At 39.1% G+C, this 19,552-nt stretch overlaps 1 protein-coding gene across 4 annotated transcripts in view; it reads left to right on the top strand.

The window, feature by feature from the left end:
* The window catches only part of LOC124612713 (E3 ubiquitin-protein ligase CCNB1IP1-like), a 198,190-nt gene that overhangs the window by 168,266 nt on the left and 10,372 nt on the right, over positions 1 to 19,552 (top strand). The window contains exon 6 of one of the 4 annotated variants that reach the window (XM_047141086.1): positions 6,399 to 6,519. The exons of the other annotated variants lie outside the window; for them this stretch is intronic. Coding sequence (XP_046997042.1) covers positions 6,399 to 6,403 — 5 coding nt within the window. The 3' untranslated portion in view covers positions 6,404 to 6,519. Of the gene's footprint in view, positions 1 to 6,398; positions 6,520 to 19,552 lie in introns of those variants that run through there. 4 annotated transcript variants of the gene reach the window in all.

Genomic DNA, 19,552 nt, shown 5'->3' with positions numbered 1-19,552 from the left:
TGATCACATGGGCTACAAAAAGAGTTCTCCGCCACAAACTCCTATCAGATATGAACACAGGTAAATTTTTGATGGCTCTCAAAAGATTTACTGCGACAAGGAGGACTACCAAATACTGTTTATTCAGATAATGGAAACTGTTCCAAGTGGCAAACACAGAACTGAAAGACATCACTTATTTATTCAAGGATGCAAGGATCGGCCAGCCATTCACTCACCAAAGTGTCTCATGGAAGTTAATATCACTGGGCTTGGTGTGGAGGCTGATGGGAATGCACAATAGGAACAATGAAACATTGCCCCAAGAAGGTTCTGGGAAAATCGCTACTAGTTGAAGAAACAATTAGGACATTATTAGTAGAAATAGAAGCTACAATAAACTCACGACCATGTAATTTCTTAGACTTTCCCAACAATTTGGTGTCATTTCATGGAATCGGATGTACTGCCAGTGGTCTGCATCTGCCCAACAAAATATTTTGATGTTGTAAGTCGGCGTGTTCATCTGGTATTTCCTGCAACTGGTTTACAAGCTGACCATGTCCCATGTTTATACCTGGATGGTGTCTGGTGTTCCCAGTGCCGTCTGTTGCCATTTCTGGCAGTGCTATTTATCTCTAGGCATTCTGTCTTCTGTCCACACTCGTTTCCGCTGTTTTCCTGGTGACGGCCATGTCAAGAAATTCCGTACTAGGTCTGCACACTCCAAGGCCATTCACCGCACTATCAACATGCTGCAGACATTTCTTATGCTGTTGGCAACCGCTCCAGCTTTTTGTTGTGCCCCTGTCATTCTTCTGCCCTTGTGGGTTTGGCACGCCCCTACAAGGTGCGCTTCCTGCCCAATCAGGATGCTGTGGCGATTGCATATTCTGTCCATGCACGCCGTAGCAACCTCTTGTGGTGGTGGCCGCTGTCTGGAGTTCTGTATTGTATCTGTTCATATGATGCGTGGTGCCTGAGGTTTTGGTTGGTTGATGATGTTCCTCTCTTATCTGTGGGTGCTACAGTTGTTTCCTGAGGAGGTAGTTGCTGCTTGGTGCTGCATAAGCAATTTCAATCCTGTTAATTACACCCCTGGTTGTCTGAGGTTCATTACCAGAGAAGGGAACTTCTTACCATTGTCTCTATAGTAATTCTAAAGCCAGATTCCACACCATACTGAGCTGGTATCCTGCTTTCTGGTAGAGATTCTCTGTCATCTTGATTTCAATAGATTCAGTAATCACACAATCCATAAATCTGGTGGTCTGAGCCAGGATCCTGGTTCTGTCACAATGCATGGCATGTTCAACTTCCAGGCATTGATCGGCTATTGCTGATTTAGTGGCCTGTCACAGCCTGTTATGTCTTTGGTGTTCTTTACATCTTATTTAAATTGTTCTGGTGGTTTGACTGATGTAAGACATACTGTATTCATATGGTATATGATAGATATAAGGTGTCCTTAACCCCAGATTATCTTTGACCATTCCAAGAAGGACCCTGATCTTGTTGGGTGGGCAGAACACACTTCTGATTTTGTGTTTTTTCTGAATGCCGCTGATGTTGGCAGATGGTCTCCTCTTGTTGTTGTCCTCCCATTATATCAGGTTGTCTGGTGGCATGTAGCACTTAATGGATATCCCTGTTTGAGCACCCACTGTCTGTCAGCACTTGCAGTAGATTCTCCAAGTCTGCTGGCAAGCTGTCTAAGTCGGACAGCATCTTGGTCCTTCTACAAGTGTTCTCAGTACTTTGTTCTTTTTCAACAGATGATGGCAGCTGTTATCCAGTAAACATAAATCAGGGTGTGTTGGTTTCCTATACTCGCTGTACCCTAATGTGCCATCTGTCTTCCTTTTCACCAGGACATCCAGGAATGGAAGTTGACCATCATTATCTAGTTCCATTGTGAACTTAAATGTTGGGGTGTCTCAAGTTCAGATGGTCAAGGAACTCATCCAGTTTTTTCTGACCATGCAGCCAAATGACGAATGTGTCATCAACATACCAGAAATACAGTACAGTACAGGACAGCAACCACCGCCACGAGAGATGCTGCAGTGTGTATGAACAGAATATGCAATTCCCACAGCAGCCTGATTCAGCAGAAAGTGCACCTTGTAGTGGTGTATCAAATCCACAGGGACAGGAGAATGTCAGGGGCATGATACAAAGCCGGAGCAGATGCCAACAGCATAAAAAACGTCGCATGTCGATAGTGCTGGGAACACGCCTGCCAGGTGCAAACGTAGTATGGAAGACCTTGGCACAGCCGATATCAGGAAAAAAGCAGAAAAGGGTACAGAGAGTAGATGAAAAGTGTAGAGATAAATAGCACTGCCAGAAATGACTGCAGCAGGCACAGACTGCGTGGGGAACACCAGACAGAACCCAGGCATTAATAAGGGACACGGTCAGCTTGTTGATCGGTCGCAGGAAAACCTGACGAAGACACCAAGTTGTTGTTGTTGTGGTCTTCTGTCCAGAGACTAGTTTGATGCAGCTCTCCATGCTACTCTATCCTGTGCAAGCTTCTTCATCTCCACGTACCTACTGTGACAACATTCTTCTGAATATGCTTAGTGTATTCATCTCTTGGCCTCCCTCTACGGTTTGTACCCTCCACGCTGCCCTCCAAAACTAAATTGGTGATGCCTTGATGCCTCAGAACATGTCCTACCAACCGATCCCTTCTTCTAGTCAAGTTGTGTCACAAATTCCTCTTCTCCCCAAATCTGTTCAGTACCACCTCATTAGTTACATGATCTACCATCTAATCTTCAGCATTCTTCTGTAGCACCACATTTCGAAAGCTTCTATTCTCTTCCTGTCCAAACTGTATATCGTCCATGTTTCACTTCCATACAGGGCTACACTCCTTACAAATACTTTCAGAAACGACTTCCTGACACTTAAATCTACACTCAATGTTAACAAATTTCTCTTCTTCAGAAATGCTTTCCTTGCCATTGCCAGCCTACATTTTTTATCCTTTCTGCTTCGACCATGATCAAGTATTTTTCTCCCCAAATAGCAAAACTCATCTACTACTTTAAGTGTCTCATTTCCTGATCTAATTTCCACAGCACCACTTGAATTAATTGGACTACATTCCATTATCCTTGTTTCGCTTTTGTTGATGTTCATCTTACATCTTCCTTTCAATACACTGTCCATTCCGTTCAGCTGCTCTTCCAGGTCCTTTGCTGTCTCTGACACAATTACAATGTCACTAGCGAACCTCAAAGTTTTTATTTCTTCCCCATGGATTTTAATTCCTACTCCAAATTCTTCTTTTGTTTCCTTTACTGCTTGCTCAATATACAGATTGAATAACATCGGGGAGAGGCTACAACCCTGTCTCACTCCCTTCCCAACCACTGCTTCTCTTTCATGTCCCTCGACTTGTAAAACTGCCATCTGCTTTTGGTACAAATTGTAAATAACCTTTCGTTCTCTGTGTTTCACCCTTGCCACTTTCAGAATTAGAAAGAGAGTATTCCACTCAACACTGTCAAAAGCTTTCTTTAAGTCTACAAATGTTAGAAACATAGGTTTGCCTTTCCTTACTCTATCTTCTAAGATAAATTGTAGGGTCAGTATTGCCTCACGTGTTCCAACATTTCTACAGAATCCAAACATCTTTCCCGAGGTCGGCTTCTTTCAGTTTTTCCATTTGTCTGTAAAGAATTCTTGTTAGTATTTTGCAGCTGTGACTTATTAAACAGATATTTTGGTAATTTTCACACCTGTCAACACCTGCTTTCTTTGGGACTGGAATTATTATATTCTTCTTGAAGTCTGAAGGTATTTTGCCTGTCTCATACATCTTGCTCACCAGATGGAAGAGTTTTGTCATGGCTGGCTCTCCCAGTGCTATAAGTAACTCTAGTGGAATGTTGTCTACTCCCGGGGCCTTGTTTCGACTCGGGTCTTTTAGTGCTCTGTCAAACTCTTCACGCAATATCATATCTCCCATTTCATCTTCATCTACATCCTCTTCCATTTACATAATATTGCCCTCAAGTACACCACCCTTGTATAAACCCTCTACATGTTCCTTCCTCGTTTCTGCTTTCCCTTCTTTGCTTAGAACTGGTTTTCTATCTGAGCTCTTGATATTCATACAGGTGGTTCTCTTTTCTCCAAAGGTCTCTTTAATTTTCCTGTAGGCAGTATCTACCTTACCCCTGGTGATATATGCCCCTGCATCCTTACATTTGTCCTCCAGCCATCCCTGTTTAGCCTTTTTGCACTTCCTGTCGATCTCATTCTTGAGACTTTTGTACTTCTTTTAGCCTGTTTCATTTACTGCATTTTTATGTTTTCTCCTTTCATCAATTAAATTCAACACTTCTTCTGTTGCTCAAGGATTTCTACAGCCCTCGTCTTTTTACCTACTTGATCCTCTGCTGCCTTCACTATTTCATCTCTCAAAGCTACCCATTCTTCTTCTACTGTATTTCTCTCCCCCATATTTGACAATTGCTCCCTAATGCTCTCTCTGTAACTCTCTACAACCTCTGGTTCTTTCAGTTTATCCGGGTCCCATCTCCTTAAATCCCCACCTTTTTGCAGTTTCTTCAGTTTTAATCTACAGCTCATAACCAATAGATTGTGGTCAGAGTCCACATCTGCCCCTGGAAATGTGTTACAATTTGAAACCTGGCTCCTAAATCTCTGTCTTACCATTATGTAATGTATCTGAAACTTTCCAGTGTCTCCAGGCCTCTTCCACATATATAACATTCTTTCATGATTCTTAAACCAAGTGTTAGTTATGATTAAATTATGCTCTGTGCCAAATTCCACTAGGCGGCTTCCTCTTTCATTCCTTACCCCCATTCCATATTCACCCACTACTTTTCGTTCTCTTCCTTTTCCTATTATCGAATTCCAGTCCCCCATGACTATTAAATTTTCATCTCCCTTCACTATCTGGATAGTTTCTTTTATCTCATATTACATTTCTTCAATCTCTTTGTCATCTGTGGAGCTAGTTGGCATATAAACTTGTACTACTGTGGTGGGCGTGGACTTTGTGTCTATCTTGGCTACAATAATGCGTTCACTATGCTGTTCGTAGTAGCTACCTGCATTCCTGTTTTTTTATTCATTATTAAACCTACTCCTGCATTGCCCCTATTTGATTTTGTATTTATATCTCTGTATTCATCTGATTTTGAAATATTGTGTTGGGAAGATGCAGACCACTGGTAGTGCACCCAACTGCATGAATAACAACTCACAGCCAATCACAGTTGGAGGATCAGAAGCACTAACACCAGGCCATTTCTTAATGGCCAAACAGTTATCTACAATACCCACCTCTCCTGAACCACGTATGCAAAAAGATCTGTGAAGAGAGGCTGAGCTATGAGGAAAACAGCAAAATGATTTTATGAAAAGATGGAATAAAGAATATTTTTTAGAATAAAAAAACTTTCATGAAGTACTGCATCCTAATAAGGAACTGGTTAAATGCCAAGTGGGAGACATTGTGCTCTTACAAGAAGACAGCCAAAACACATGTTGCAGAGAGCCCACGTTATGGATGTAGGAGCAGAGAGGGATGGAATGGTGTGGATCATAATTCTTTGAAACCCCGGATGGAGGAAATTTTACTCAGGCTGTGCAACTTGTCATCCCACCAGAGGTCGACCAAGGTGGGGAGGCTGTTGAGGGTTAAATAGATACTTTGTGGTGTATTAATCTTTGTAATATGTATAATTCTGACTATATAATAAAGTTCTAAAAGATATATGGTGGCCTGTCAGTTAATATACCATATGTAAATGCGTCATTTGAATCCCTGTAAAGCTGCCTGTTGGTAAAGATATTGTGAAGTGGAAACATGAAAGAACAACAACAGCTACACCAAAACCAGGCAGATCTCATGTACTGGCAGACAGGGACTGTCAAGCACTGTGGAGGATCGTTGTAGAAATCATATGATCGGTGGAAAGAATCACTCATGAGTTCCAAAGTGCCCCCAGCATTCCAGCTAACACAATGACTGTGCATAGGGATTTAAAAATAATGGGGTACAGTGGTCGAGCAGCTCTTCATCAGCTACACATTTCTGTAGTCAATGCTAAGTGATGCTTGAAGTTGTGTAAAGAGCAATGCCACTAGATAGTGAATGACTGGAAATGAGTGATTTCACCCTGTGGCAATCCAATGGCAGGGTATAGATTTGGCAAGCACCTGGAAATGTTACCTGACATCTTATGTAGTGCCAACAATGATGTACAAAGAAAGTTTTGTTACAGTATGGAGATGTTTTTACTACTTATGATGTGGTCATGTTATTGTGCTTAGCACTAAATGTGGAAGGATACAAATATATTTTACAGTATTGTGTACTGCGTGGAGTAGAAGAACAGTTCGGAGATGATGTTTATTTGTTTCAGCATGACAGTACACCATATCATGAAGCAGCATCTGTGAGGCAATCATCTGTGGACAGTAATACTCCTGAAATGGACTGGCCCGCCAAGAGTCCCTACTTGAATTCAATGGAACATCTTTAGGGTGAGTCAGAATCTAAACTTCTCTCTCCAGACCCCAGTGTCCAACATCACTACCTGTTCTGCTTTCAGCTGTTGAGGGAGAATGGGCTGCTATTGCTCCACAGACATTTAGATACCTCATTGAAAGTGCACACAGGAGCCATCACAAAGATAAAGGGTAGACACACCATATTAATGTCCATCAGTAGATGTCTGGATACTTTTGATCAGACAATGTATAAAGAAGACTGCCAACAAAATGTCTGTACTGCTCAGATGTTTAAGATTTCCACCAGGTTGGATTAAAAGAAGACACAAAGCAATTCAGAGACAACCTGCTAGGTTTGTTACCAGTGGATTCAATCAGCACATGAATATTACAAAAATGCTTCATGCACTCAAATGAGAAGACATTTGGAAAATGGTGGAAAGAAGACATTCTTTTTGTGAAACAATTTTTAGAAATTTTAGAGAAATGGCATTTACGACAGATTGCAGAATGAACCTACTGCCATCTCATGTAATGACCTTTGAGACAAGAGAAAAGAAATAAGGACTTATACTGAAGCAAACGAACACTCATTTTTCCCTCATTTCATTTGTGTGTGGAAAAGGGAAGGGAATGACTAGCAGTGGTAAAAGGTTCCCTCCACCATGCACCATATGATGGCTTGCGGAATATGTATGTAGAAGCTGTACACATAACCAGGACTTGCCTGAAAGATGACATGATACCACTCCTGTGTCCAGCATTGTCTGAGTGTACCATTTTTGGCACTCTTCTAACTGCTGCCACACCAAGGGAAGTCACAACAATAATTGCTATGCTGACAGACCATAGTGTTTCAAACAATGTCGCACTGTCCATGTAGATACTAGACTTGCTGCAAACAAGCCCATTTTATGACTCAAGGTACATGATGTTTCTGTATGACCGTGCATGGCTGAATGAACAAGATGTCTGTCCTCTTGGATGCTAAACTCTACGTGGTATTGAGTATGGTCCCCTAAACGCCTCATATCCATATTCACATGACAGTTCTCCTGACCAACAAGAAAGCAATATTGTGAAACAATAAAGCACAGACACAATCGGCCACAATATGACTACTGTCGAATTCCAATGCGTGCAGGTGGACTTTTGTCCTTACATGAGGCATAACATGATCTTCTCACAAACAAACAACATTCAAGTGCTATTTTTGAATCAGAAAGCCACTGTGTTATCTTTTCTTATGTACAGAATGTAGATAGTGTTCCTCCTACCTTCTTAGAGCAGTTGTGCTGAAATGCTAAAAATTTGCACATGCAAACATGTAGTGCACTTCATGTTAGTTTGATGCTCATTGCATGCTGCCTTTGTGATGCAATTTTAATGGCCAACAGTTTATTTACCCAAAGTATATTATTAGTTATTATGTTTTCCAGCATTGGTAATATGAATAACTTTTACTTTTAAAGCCATACCATCAAGCTAAGCAAATTATTCTGATACAGGTGAACTCACTCCGCATCCCTTCTGAAGACGGTATTGTGTAACTGTGAAATTAATAATGTATTGTACATATAAACAGAAAAAATAAATCCAGCTGATTGTAATATGTCAGACGTATATTGTTACTAGATGCATCTGTATGTGCAAGGAAATACACACACACACACACACACACACACACACACACCCCACTCTCTCTCTCTCTCTCTCTCTCTCTCTCTCTCTCTCTCTCTCTCTCTCTCTGTCCCATCTTCTACTTAATGTTTTCCACATATTCTTTTCCTTATCAGTTCTGTAGAGTACTTCCTCATTTCTTATCTTACAAGACCACATAATTATCAGCAGTCTTCTGTAACACCACATCTCCGATGTTACAATTTTCTTCTTTTTCAGGATTCAGTACTGTTCAATGATGTCCTCCCAGGAATATAATTAAAGCCTATATTTGATCCTAGTAGATTTCTTTTCATGAGGAGTGCTCTCTTTGCCTGTGTTAGTCTGCTTCCTGTGCCCTCCCTGCTTCTTCCTCAGGCATTATTATTATTATTATTTTTTTTTTTTTTTTTTTTTTTCCCCACCCTAGTTTCACTCATGAACTTTCATTTTCAATATATGGGCTGAACATCTATTTTTTCTGAGGTTGCAGACACTTTGCACAATTTTACACTCTCAGATGTTTTTCCTAGGCCAACAAATACTATGTCAGAACTTTTCTGTTGCCTTTGCCTTCCCCAAAGTCAAACTGATCAATATCTAACACTTCCTCAACTTTCTATCCAGTTGTTTGTGTATTCTGCTGGCCATCAACTTGGATAGATAAGCAATCAAGCTGGTTGTTGTATAGTTCTCACATTTATCTACCCTTGTGACACTAGAATTGTCTGGATGATACTCTTGCAAAAATATGACGACTCTAGTCTCTCACAGACTCAAATTATGATTTAGTTGCAATTTCCTCCAGTTGTTTTAGAAAAACTGAGGGAATGTTATGCCTTTGGTCTTATTTAACTTCAAATATTTTAATGGTCTGGCACTCTCCGACTCTAATAATAGCCCTATAAGTCCTCCAAATCAACATCCTTTTCTTCTTTTATCATTTTAGCATGCATTTTTTCCCCATCATAGATGCCCACAGTGGAATCTTTACACCTACTCGTTCTCCTCTTGCTTTTAACGGTGAAATTCTTTCACACTCTTAATGTTGACGCCATTGCTTTTAAATTCTCCCAAATTTATTTTATCTTTTCTGCATGCTGCATCTTTCACTCAGCCAATCACTTCATTTTCTACGTCACATATTTCTTGGGGCCATTTCGCTTTAGCTTGCACATACTTCTTATTTATTTCGTTTTTAAGTGACTTATACTGTTATACTCCTTTCTTTTCCTGAACATTTTTGTACTTCTTCTTTGTTACCCACAATTTATTCACAGTTACCTTCCCCTTATACACACATAAGTTTATTCTACTTACATGATAATCCTTTTTAGAAATACCCAGTCCTCCTCAGCTGAACTTACCTTATGTGATATTCTTTATCATAGTATTTACAATCTCATAGAATTTTAAATGCACATCTTCAGCTCTCAGCCCTTTAATATCCTGCTGACATGTATGTTGATTCTTCTTGATGATTCAGCCTACTCTTCATTGAAAAATGTTGTGTAACCTTTGCTTCCAGATCATGTTGTTTGCAGCTGGCAGGTCTATGAATGTTATTAATATTTTGGGACCATCTTGGAATCTCATTTCTGTGAAGATGGTAAGGCTTACTGCTCGATTTATGCAGCTTGTTCCATGTAGTTGGCTGCATAATATTTATTTATTTGTCCAAGAATCATTTTAGTATATTGTTTGTGCATGTGATATAGGACTGTGGTAAACCTAGTTAATTTACAATACAGTAGTTATTTTGACTACATTGTTGACATAATAAAAAGGCATAATAATGTAAGTTGGTGTACTACATTGATTTTATATGTGATAATAGCAGTTATTAATGAGATGACATGACAAGCACGTTGTAAACTATATTGCGAATGGACAGTTTGTAAAATTTGGTAAATGAGGTTTACTTATCACGATGTTCCATAAATTCAGACAAAGAATGGAAGCAGTTGTCAACCAAGAACTGTTTATCTTTATTTTAAATGCATTTAATGTTGGTATGCATTTAAGGTAAGAAGGCAAATGGTTATATAACATAGCCCCAGTATGATACACTCCTCGTTTGCACAAGTTTGTATTTACTGTAATCATGTGTAAGTTCATCTTCTGCCTATTTTCATATGTGTGTATATCAGTTGTGCCTGAAGAGATTTTCCTTTTTTAAGACGCTCCCTTTTTTGAAAATTAGTATTTCTTATATATACATGCAAGGCAGTGGCAATATTTTGAGAGTTTTAAAGAGGGGTCTACAGGAAACCTTGCATTTAGCTTTTTTATCACTCTAATAATCTTTTTCTGTATTTTAAATGTTTTTGTAAAATTCTTAGAATTTCCCCCCCAAAAAAATATTCCATACATAAGTAGCGACTGTATACTACAATGGTGAGCAGCTTGTATGCTGAGTGAGGATCCTAACAGCGTATGCTAGTGAATTCATTCTCTTATTTAAATTGTTTAGGTGCACCTCCCACTTCAGATCTGCCTGAACATGAATGCCTAGAAATTTTGTATGACTGACCTTCGACACATTTTTTCCTTTGATAGTGAAAGCAGAGTTTGCAGGATGGAGGTTTTGTGAGGAGTGGAAGTTAACTGCCACAGTTTTTTCAGCATTTATGATGAGCCTATTGGTATTACTGAACCAGTGCATTAAGGTATGCATAACTGATATTGCAGTCTCCTGCGGATTTTCCTCATTCTTTGATTTAATTAGAATAATAGTGTCATCTGCTAAGAGTACAGTGGTTCCATCATGTATTTTACTAGCTAAGTCATTTACATACAACAGAAATATGACAGGACCCTGAACTGATCCTTGTGGGACTCCATAATTGATTTTCTCCTCATCACTGTAAAAACTGGAAATTTTTTGTGTTTCACCATCCTTGTGTTTTATTTTTGTAATCTGCTGATGATTACTGAGGTATGACTGGAGCCACCTTTCAGACTGGCCTCTAATTCCATAATTACTTAATTTATGCAAGAGAATGCCATGAACAATAACACTGAAGACTTTACTTCGATCCAGAAATATCCAAGACGTGTGTTGCTTATCATCCACTGCTTTTAATACTTCATGTAAGAAGGCAAAATTTGCAGTCTGAATTGATTTTCCAGCTCTGAACCCATGTTGGGAGTCCCTGTATTTAAGAAAACTGTAAGCCTTCCAAGGAACATTTTTCCATAATTTTGCTGAAGCCTGATATTACTGAAACTGGCCTATAATTAACAATATTTCTTTTTGCACCCTTCTTATGTAAAGTTGTTACTTTTGCAGTTTTTAGATTTTTTAGAAACACACCACTCTCAAAAGATGAATTTACTATGTCTGTTAGTGATCCCACAATAAATGTTACACTAACTTTGATAATAGCATCTGTTATCTCATCAACATGCACTGAATATTTATTAGTTAATTCTTTTAGGATTCTTGACAGTTCCTCAGGTGTTGCTGGATACATGAATAATGTGTTTGGATGAATTTTTTGGTCTGAGTGACTGGCTGGCTGTGCGATATTAGAAAAATAATTATTGAAAGCACTATCCACATGTTTGGGGTCAGTTTATTTTTATTCATAATCAGCTCTATATTACTGTGATTAACTGGCCTGGTTCCCAAATCTTTCCTTATAATTTGCCAGGTTGCTTTAGTTTTATTTTTGGAATTATACAATATTTTGTCATTTTTCTAGTTTTTTTGCCTTTGAAGTAACTCGTGTTAGTATTCTTTTGTATCTTTTGAAATATGTAATAATGTCAGGATTAGTATTTTGTTTGGAATACTCATACAATCTCCTTTTATTTTGACATGATATCCTTATCCCTTTTGTAATCCACTAGTTTATTTTTTTAGTAGAGTTAAATACATCAAACCAGTCTCAGGACTGAAGACCACAACAACAAACATAATTACTTTCTTGGGAAAAGCCATTTCAAAAAATGTTTGAATCTAGCCATAAACATACCATATTTCTCATTGGTATCATTACAGTCCTCCCCATGAACCATGGACCTTGCCGTTGGTGGGGAGGGTTGCGTGCCTCAGCGATACAGATGGCCGTACCGTAGGTGCACCCACAACGGAGGGGTATCTGTTGAGAGGCCAGACAAACGTGTGGTTCCTGAAGAGGGGCAGCAGCCTTTTCAGTAGTTGCAGGGGCAACAGTCTGGATGATTGACTGATCTGGCCTTGTAACAATAGCCAAAATGGCCTTTCTGTGCTGGTACTGCGAACGGCTGAAAGCAAGGGGAAACTACAGCCGTAAGTTTTCCCGAGGGCATGCAGCTTTACTGTATGGTTAAATGATGATGGCGTCCTCTTGGGTAAAATATTCCGGAGGTAAGATAGTCCCCCATTCGGATCTCCGGGCAAGCACTACTCAAGAGGACGTCGTTATCAGGAGAAAGAAAACTGGCGTTCTATGGATCGGAGCGTGGAATGTCAGATCCCTTAATCGACCAGGTAGTTTGAAAATTTAAAAAGGGAAATGGATAGGTTAAAGTTAGATATAGTGGGAATTAGTGAAGTTCGCGGGCAGGAGGAACAAGACTTTTGGTCAGATGAATACAGGGTTACAAATACAAAATCAAATAGAGGTAATGCAGGAGAAGGTTTAATAATGAATAAAAAAAAAGGAGTGCGGGTAAGGTACTACAAACAGCATAGTGAACGCATTATTGTGGCCAAGATAGACACAAAGCCCACACCTACTACAGTAGTACAAGTTTATATGCCAACTAGCACTGCAGATGATGAAGAAATTGATGAAATGTGTGATGAGATAAAAGAAATTATTCAGATAGTGAAGGGTGACTGGATTTCGAGTGTAGGAAAAGGGAGAGAAGGAAACATAGTAGGTGAATATAGATAAGAAATGAAAGAGGAAGCCGTCTGCTAGAATTTTGCACAGAGCATAACTTAATCATAGCTAACACTTGGTTCAAGAATCATAAAAGAAGGCTGTATACATGGAAGAATCCCGGAGATACTAAAAGGTATCAGATAGATTATATAATGGTAAGACAGAGATTTAGGAACCAGGTTTTAAATTGTAAGACATTTCCAGGGGCAGATGTGGACTCTGACCACAATCTATTGGTTATGAACTGCAGATTGAAATTGAAGAAACTGCAAAAAGGTGGGAATTTAAGGAGATGGGACCTGGATAAACTGAAAGAACCAGAGGTTGTACAGAGTTTCAGGGAGAGCATAAGGGAACAATTGACAGGAATGGGGGAAAGAAATACAGTAGAAGAAGAATGGGTAGCTTTGAGGAATGAAATAGTGAAGGCAGCAGTGGATCAAGTAGGTAAAAAGACGAGGGCCAGTAGAAATCATTGGGTAACAGAAGAAATATTGATTTTAATTGATGAAAGGAGAAAATATAAAAATGCAGTAAATGAAGCAGGCAAAAAGGAATACAAATGACTCAAAAATGAGATCGACAGGAAGTGCAAAATGGCTAAGCAGGGATGGCTAGAGGACAAATGTAAGGATGCAGGGGCATATATCACCAGGGGTAAGGTAGATACTGCCTACAGGAAAATTAAAGAGATCATTGGAGAAAAGAGAACCACTTGTATGAATATCAAGAGCTCAGATGGAAACCCAGTTCTAAACAAAGAAGGGAATGCAGAAAGGTGGAAGGAGTATATAGAGGGTCTATACAAGGGCGATGTACTTGAGGACAATATTATAGAAATGGAAGAGAATGTAGATGAAGATGAAATGGGAGATACGATACTGCGTGAAGAGTTTGACAGAGCACTGAAATACCTGAGCCGAAACAAGGCCCCGGGAGTAGACAACATTCCATTAGAACTACTGACGGCCTTGGGAGAGTCAGTCCTGACAAAACTCTACCATCTGGTGAGGAAAATGTATGAGACAGGTGAAGTACCCTCAGACTTCAAGAAGAATATAATAATTCCAATCCCAAGGAAAGCAGGTGCTGACAGATGTGACAATTACCGAACTATCAGTTTAATAAGTCACAGCTGCAAAATACTAACGCGAATTCTTTACAGAAGAATGGAAAAACTGGTAGAAGCCGACATCGGGAAGATCAGTTTGTATTCCGCAGAAATATTGGAACATGTGAGGCAATACTGACCTTACAACTTATCTTAGAAGAAAGATTAAGGAAAGGCAAACCTACGTTTCTAGAATTTGTAGACTTTGAGAAAGCTTTTGACAATGTTGACTGGAATACTCTCTTCCAAACTCTAAATGTGGCAGAGGTAAAATACAGGGAGCAAAAGGCTATTTACAGTTTGTACAGAAACCAGATGGCAGTTATAAGGGTCGAGGGGCATGAAAGGGAAGCAGTGTTAGGGAAGGGAGTGAGACAGGGTTGTAGCCTCTCCCCAATGTTATTCAATCTGTATATTGAGCAAGCAGTAAAGGAAACAAAAGAAAATTCAGAGTAGGTATTAAAATCCATGGAAAAGAAATAAAAACTTTGAGGTTCGCCGATGACATTGTAATTCTGTCAGAGACAACAAAGGACTTGGAAGAGCAGTTGAACGGAATGGACAGTGTCTTGAAAGGAGGATATATGATGAACATCAACAAAAGCAAAACGAGGATAATGGAATGAGTCGAATTAAGTCAGGTGATGCTGAGGGAATTAGATTAGGAAATGAGACACCTAAAGTAGTAAAGGAGTTTTGCTATTTGGGGAGCAAAATAACTGATGATGATCGAAGTAGAGAAGATATAAAATGTAGACTGGCAATGGCAAGGAAAGCATTTCTGAAGAAGAGAAATTTGTTAACATCGAGTATAAATTTAAGTGTCAGGAAGTCTTTTCTGAAAGTATTTGTATGGAGTGTAGCCATGTATGGAAGTGAAACATGGACGATAAATAGTTCGGACAGGAGGAGAATAGAAGCTTTTGAAATGTGGTGCTACAGAAAAATGCTGAAGATTAGATGGGTACATCACATAACTAATGAGGAGGTATTGAATAGAATTGGGGAGAAGAGGAGTTTGTGGCACAACTTGACGAGAAGAAGGGAACGGTTGGTAGGACATGTTCTGGGCATCAAGGGATCACAAATTTAGCATTGGAGGGCAGCATGGAGGGTAAAAATCGTAGAGGGAGACCAAGAGATGAATACACTAAGCAGATTCAGAAGGATGTAGGTTGCAGTAGGTACTGGGACATGAAGAAACTTGCACAGGATAGGGTAGCATGGAGAGACGCATCAAACCAGTCTCAGGACTGAAGACCACAACAACAACATCATTACAGTTATATACATCTTTCCAACTTTCACCCTTTAGGAGAGAACAAAAATATTCCACATTTTTTGTACTGAAATTCCTTACAGTGTGTCATATTCTACTGGGAACTGAGTGTCCTGAAATATTCATCACAAGAATTTGAGCATTGTGATCACTAAAACTCGTGTTTAAAACTTGTATGTTATAGGCATGTTTGCATGTGTTTATCAAGATCTGATCAATAATAAATGCAGAGGTTGGTGTTTCTAGAGTTGGTTCAGTTACCGTTGCACTGATGTTGAATGATTGTAGTAGATTTATGCCATCTCTAAATTTATTGGATTTTGAGAAATCAATATTAAAGTCACCACATATAATTACATTATCTTTGAAGAGTGAATTTTTTCCAGCTGTTCCTCCATGTGAATGTAGAACATTTTTTGTCTCCATCTGGTTACCTGTATACACAAATAATAACTGGATTTTGCCTTGGTAGTTCGCCTATAGAGAGTTCTGTATCTTTTTCACAGGACAGGTTATGGTGTTAGTTACACTATTGAATTCAGTGTTTTCTCTAACATATACACAGGTACCCCCACAACTCGATATTTTCCTACAAAACATGTTTGCAGGTTTGAACTGAGGAATGTATGTTTGCTCTAATATATCTTATTTGAGCCGGTATTCTGTAAAGCATAGTACAGAAATATCATTTAAGTCATTTAACATTATTATGGTGATGGGATATGTTCACTGATCTTGTCATTTATTGTATCTAGATTTGCCCTTTGCAGGAGTTTACAGTATTCACTCAGTAGTGAAATTGTTCAATAACTCTCTGCCAAGACCTTCGGTTTTCCCAGTTTCCTTAATAGCTATGATCATTGCCTTTTTCAGTGTGTTGAGAATGAGGCCAGTATCAAGTATGTCTTAAAAGAAATCAGTCTTTTATTACATCAAATTATGGCCCATTATTAGTTTTGATGTTTTTCAATTCCTGGTTACTTCCTGCTCTTCAAATGATCCAGAAAATTGACTTTGTTTTTAGGTTACTCAATTTGTGTTAAAGCAGTGTAGTGTGCAGTCAATCTCTACAGGTTCAAGATACAGATACTATGCCCTCAGCACTATTTTCCAAACCTTCCATAGAATTGGATTACATGCCCTTAATTTTTTGAGGAGGATCTAGACTTTCATATTACAGTGCTTATAACCTACTTACTCTGTTGTTTTCGTCCACATGTCTCTGCAAGTTCTGCTGAGGGATTGTAGATGATCCTCTATTGTTTCATTATCTCCACTCTCAGTCAAATATTTATAGTGGGACTCCAATTCACTATCACATCTTGGAATATATTATTTCTTGTAACCCCTATAAATATGTTTTCTTGCTACTTATGACAGGCTCTACAACATGCCCCAATCATATCACATCATTATTCAAATTTTGCTGCACATAACAGAGTGTTCTAATTATTTTATGGGACAAGTACAAATCTGCGCAAATCTGCAGTACAGTCCACACAAAATGACTTGATTCATGTCTGCATGGGCAGCATGGCATAGCAGAAGGGGACAACAGTAGTGGTAGGTAAGGGGGGGGGGGGGTGTCCCACTGCAAACGGCCACTGCTTGGTAGAGGAGATGTAGTTCCTACAGCTAGCTAGTTTGCAGAGGATCGTATTAATACACCATGACAATGCAAAAAATAAATTGACAAATACAAAAGTTCAAAATCAATAGTGTCTGACAGGAGTACAAAAAATCATTGCATAAATGACTGTAGTGTTTGTTTCTAATGAACAAAGCACACAGTGTAGCAGTCAATGGACAACTGAGATGGCCATCTCTTGGGCATAAAAGGATAGACTCAGCACTCAGGATGAGATGTACTATATTTTACAGACTATAAGATGCACCTTTTTCTTCGAAAAATTGCCTCCAAAATTCTGGTGCATCTTATACTCGAAATTAATGTAAAAATGTCCAAGATTTGATTTAAAATTCCCGCCAGTCTTACAAATGGCTATGTATTCAATGCTGCAGGAAATCTATCTCTATCTGGCAACATTGGATTAAACTGGCAGCAGCAGTGCACTGATGTGACACACATGAGTTGCAGGGATTCATAAGCCTGCTAACACTGTCTCCCTCCCGCCCTGCCATCACAAACCCGGAACACTGTTTAGCCTATGATGTGTCATTGCAGTCTGCAGTGCCAGTGAACTTAAATTGAAAGTGATTTGTTTTATCGATAACAGTACCATATTTTTGTTATTATCTAGTTTTGTAATGGAGAAAAAAGTATTCACATGATGCTGGCTGTATAAATTGGAAGTAATATCATTTGCAGAAGAACATGGAAACACAGCAGCTGAGCAGCATTTTGGCCCTCCATCAACAGATTGGTGGGCTAGTAAAAAGGAACTGAAAAAACTGAGGAAGACTAAATGAGCAAATGGAGACTGAATGCAAAATGGCCAAAACTAGATGATGGTTTATTGGAATGGATTCAAGGACACCGTCAAAATGGCACTGGAATTAATACAAAAATTATTCAAATACCTGCTTGTAAGCCAGCACTACAGTGGAAAGTAACAGACTCTAAGGGGGGAGTTGGATGGTGCTACAGGTTTATGAAGCATCATGGACTTAGCGTGCGAACCAAAACCAAAATATCACAGAAAATTCCACAACAATAAGAATAGAATATATTGTCTTCCCACTGCTTTCTTATTCCACATTGAAAGAAAACCAGTGTGGAACTAAGCCAAATAGCAAATATGGATGAAACTCCTATGGAATTTGATGTGCCGAGTAACAGAACTGTTGCCATGAAAGGTGCTAAAACTGTAACTATAAAAACAAGTAGATACGAAAAAACGCACTACATTGTTTTCCTTTCATGTTGTGCTGACAATACTAAACCTAATCCAATGATTATTTTCAAGCACAAAACAATACCAAAACCTTCTGCAATACTGCCAGGTGTTATTGTTCATGTACATGACCAGGGTTGGATGGACAAGGCTGGTAACAAATTATAGATTAACAGTGTGAGGGGGGAAGGAAATATGCTTTATTGAAGAAGAGTTCTCTTCTTGTGTTATATCAGTTTAGTAGTCATTTGAAAAATTCTGTGAAAGAGAAACTGAGACAGGGAAATACAGAGCTTGCTTCACAATTGCAACTTCTTGACATCTCAATAAATAAACCATTTAAAGTGTATATGAGAGAGGACTGAAACAAACGGATGGTGGATGAAACCCAATGTGAATTCAAGTGAAAGGTAACTTTAAAATGACTTACAACCAAACAAGTGTGTCAGTGGATAAAACAGTTGTGGTCTATGATGACAAGAGACATTATTGTTAAATCTTTCATGATATGTGGCATAAGTAATGCTCTCAGAAGCAGTGAAGACCATCTTACATATGCAGAGGACAACAATGATGATGATGAAGAGGAGGAGGAGGAAGAAGAAAAAGAAGAAGAAGGAGAACAATAAGAAGAAGGAGAAAGTGCAGATGATGAGTTCAGGGATTTTAAAGGTCAGTTCGGTTTTATAAACTAAGAATTTTTTTTAGTCTGGCTTTGCAATCTGTTGTTGTTGTTGTCTTCAGTCCTGAGACTGGTTTGATGCAGCTCTCCATGCTACCCTATCCTGTGCAAGTTTCTTCATCTCCTAGTACCTACTGCAACCTACATCCTTCTGAATCTGCTTAGTGTATTCATCTCTTGGTCTCCCTCTACGATTTTTACCCTCCACGCTGCCCTCCAATGCTAAATTTGTGATCCCTTGATGCCTCAGAACATGACCTACCAACCGGTCCCTTCTTCTCGTCACGTTGTGCCACAAACTCCTCTTCTCCCCAATTCTATTCAATACCTCCTCATTAGTTATGTAATCTACCCATCTAATCTTCAGCATTCTTCTGTAGCACCACATTTCGAAAGCTTCTATTCTCTTCCTGTCCAAACTATTTATCGCCCATGTTACACTCCATACAAATACTTTCAGAAACGACTTCCTGACTCTTAAATCTATACTCGATGATAACAAATTTCTCTTCTTCAGAAACGCTTTCCTTGCCATTGCCAGTCTACATTTTATATCTTCTCTACTTCGACCATCATCAGTTATTTTGCTCCCCAAATAGCAAA

The sequence above is a fragment of the Schistocerca americana genome, chromosome 1 (assembly GCF_021461395.2).
Source record: "Schistocerca americana isolate TAMUIC-IGC-003095 chromosome 1, iqSchAmer2.1, whole genome shotgun sequence".
NCBI classification, from domain to species: domain Eukaryota; kingdom Metazoa; phylum Arthropoda; class Insecta; order Orthoptera; family Acrididae; genus Schistocerca; species Schistocerca americana.
The sequence above is the reverse complement of the archived record's forward strand: the minus strand, read 5'-3'. Positions and strand labels throughout refer to the sequence as shown.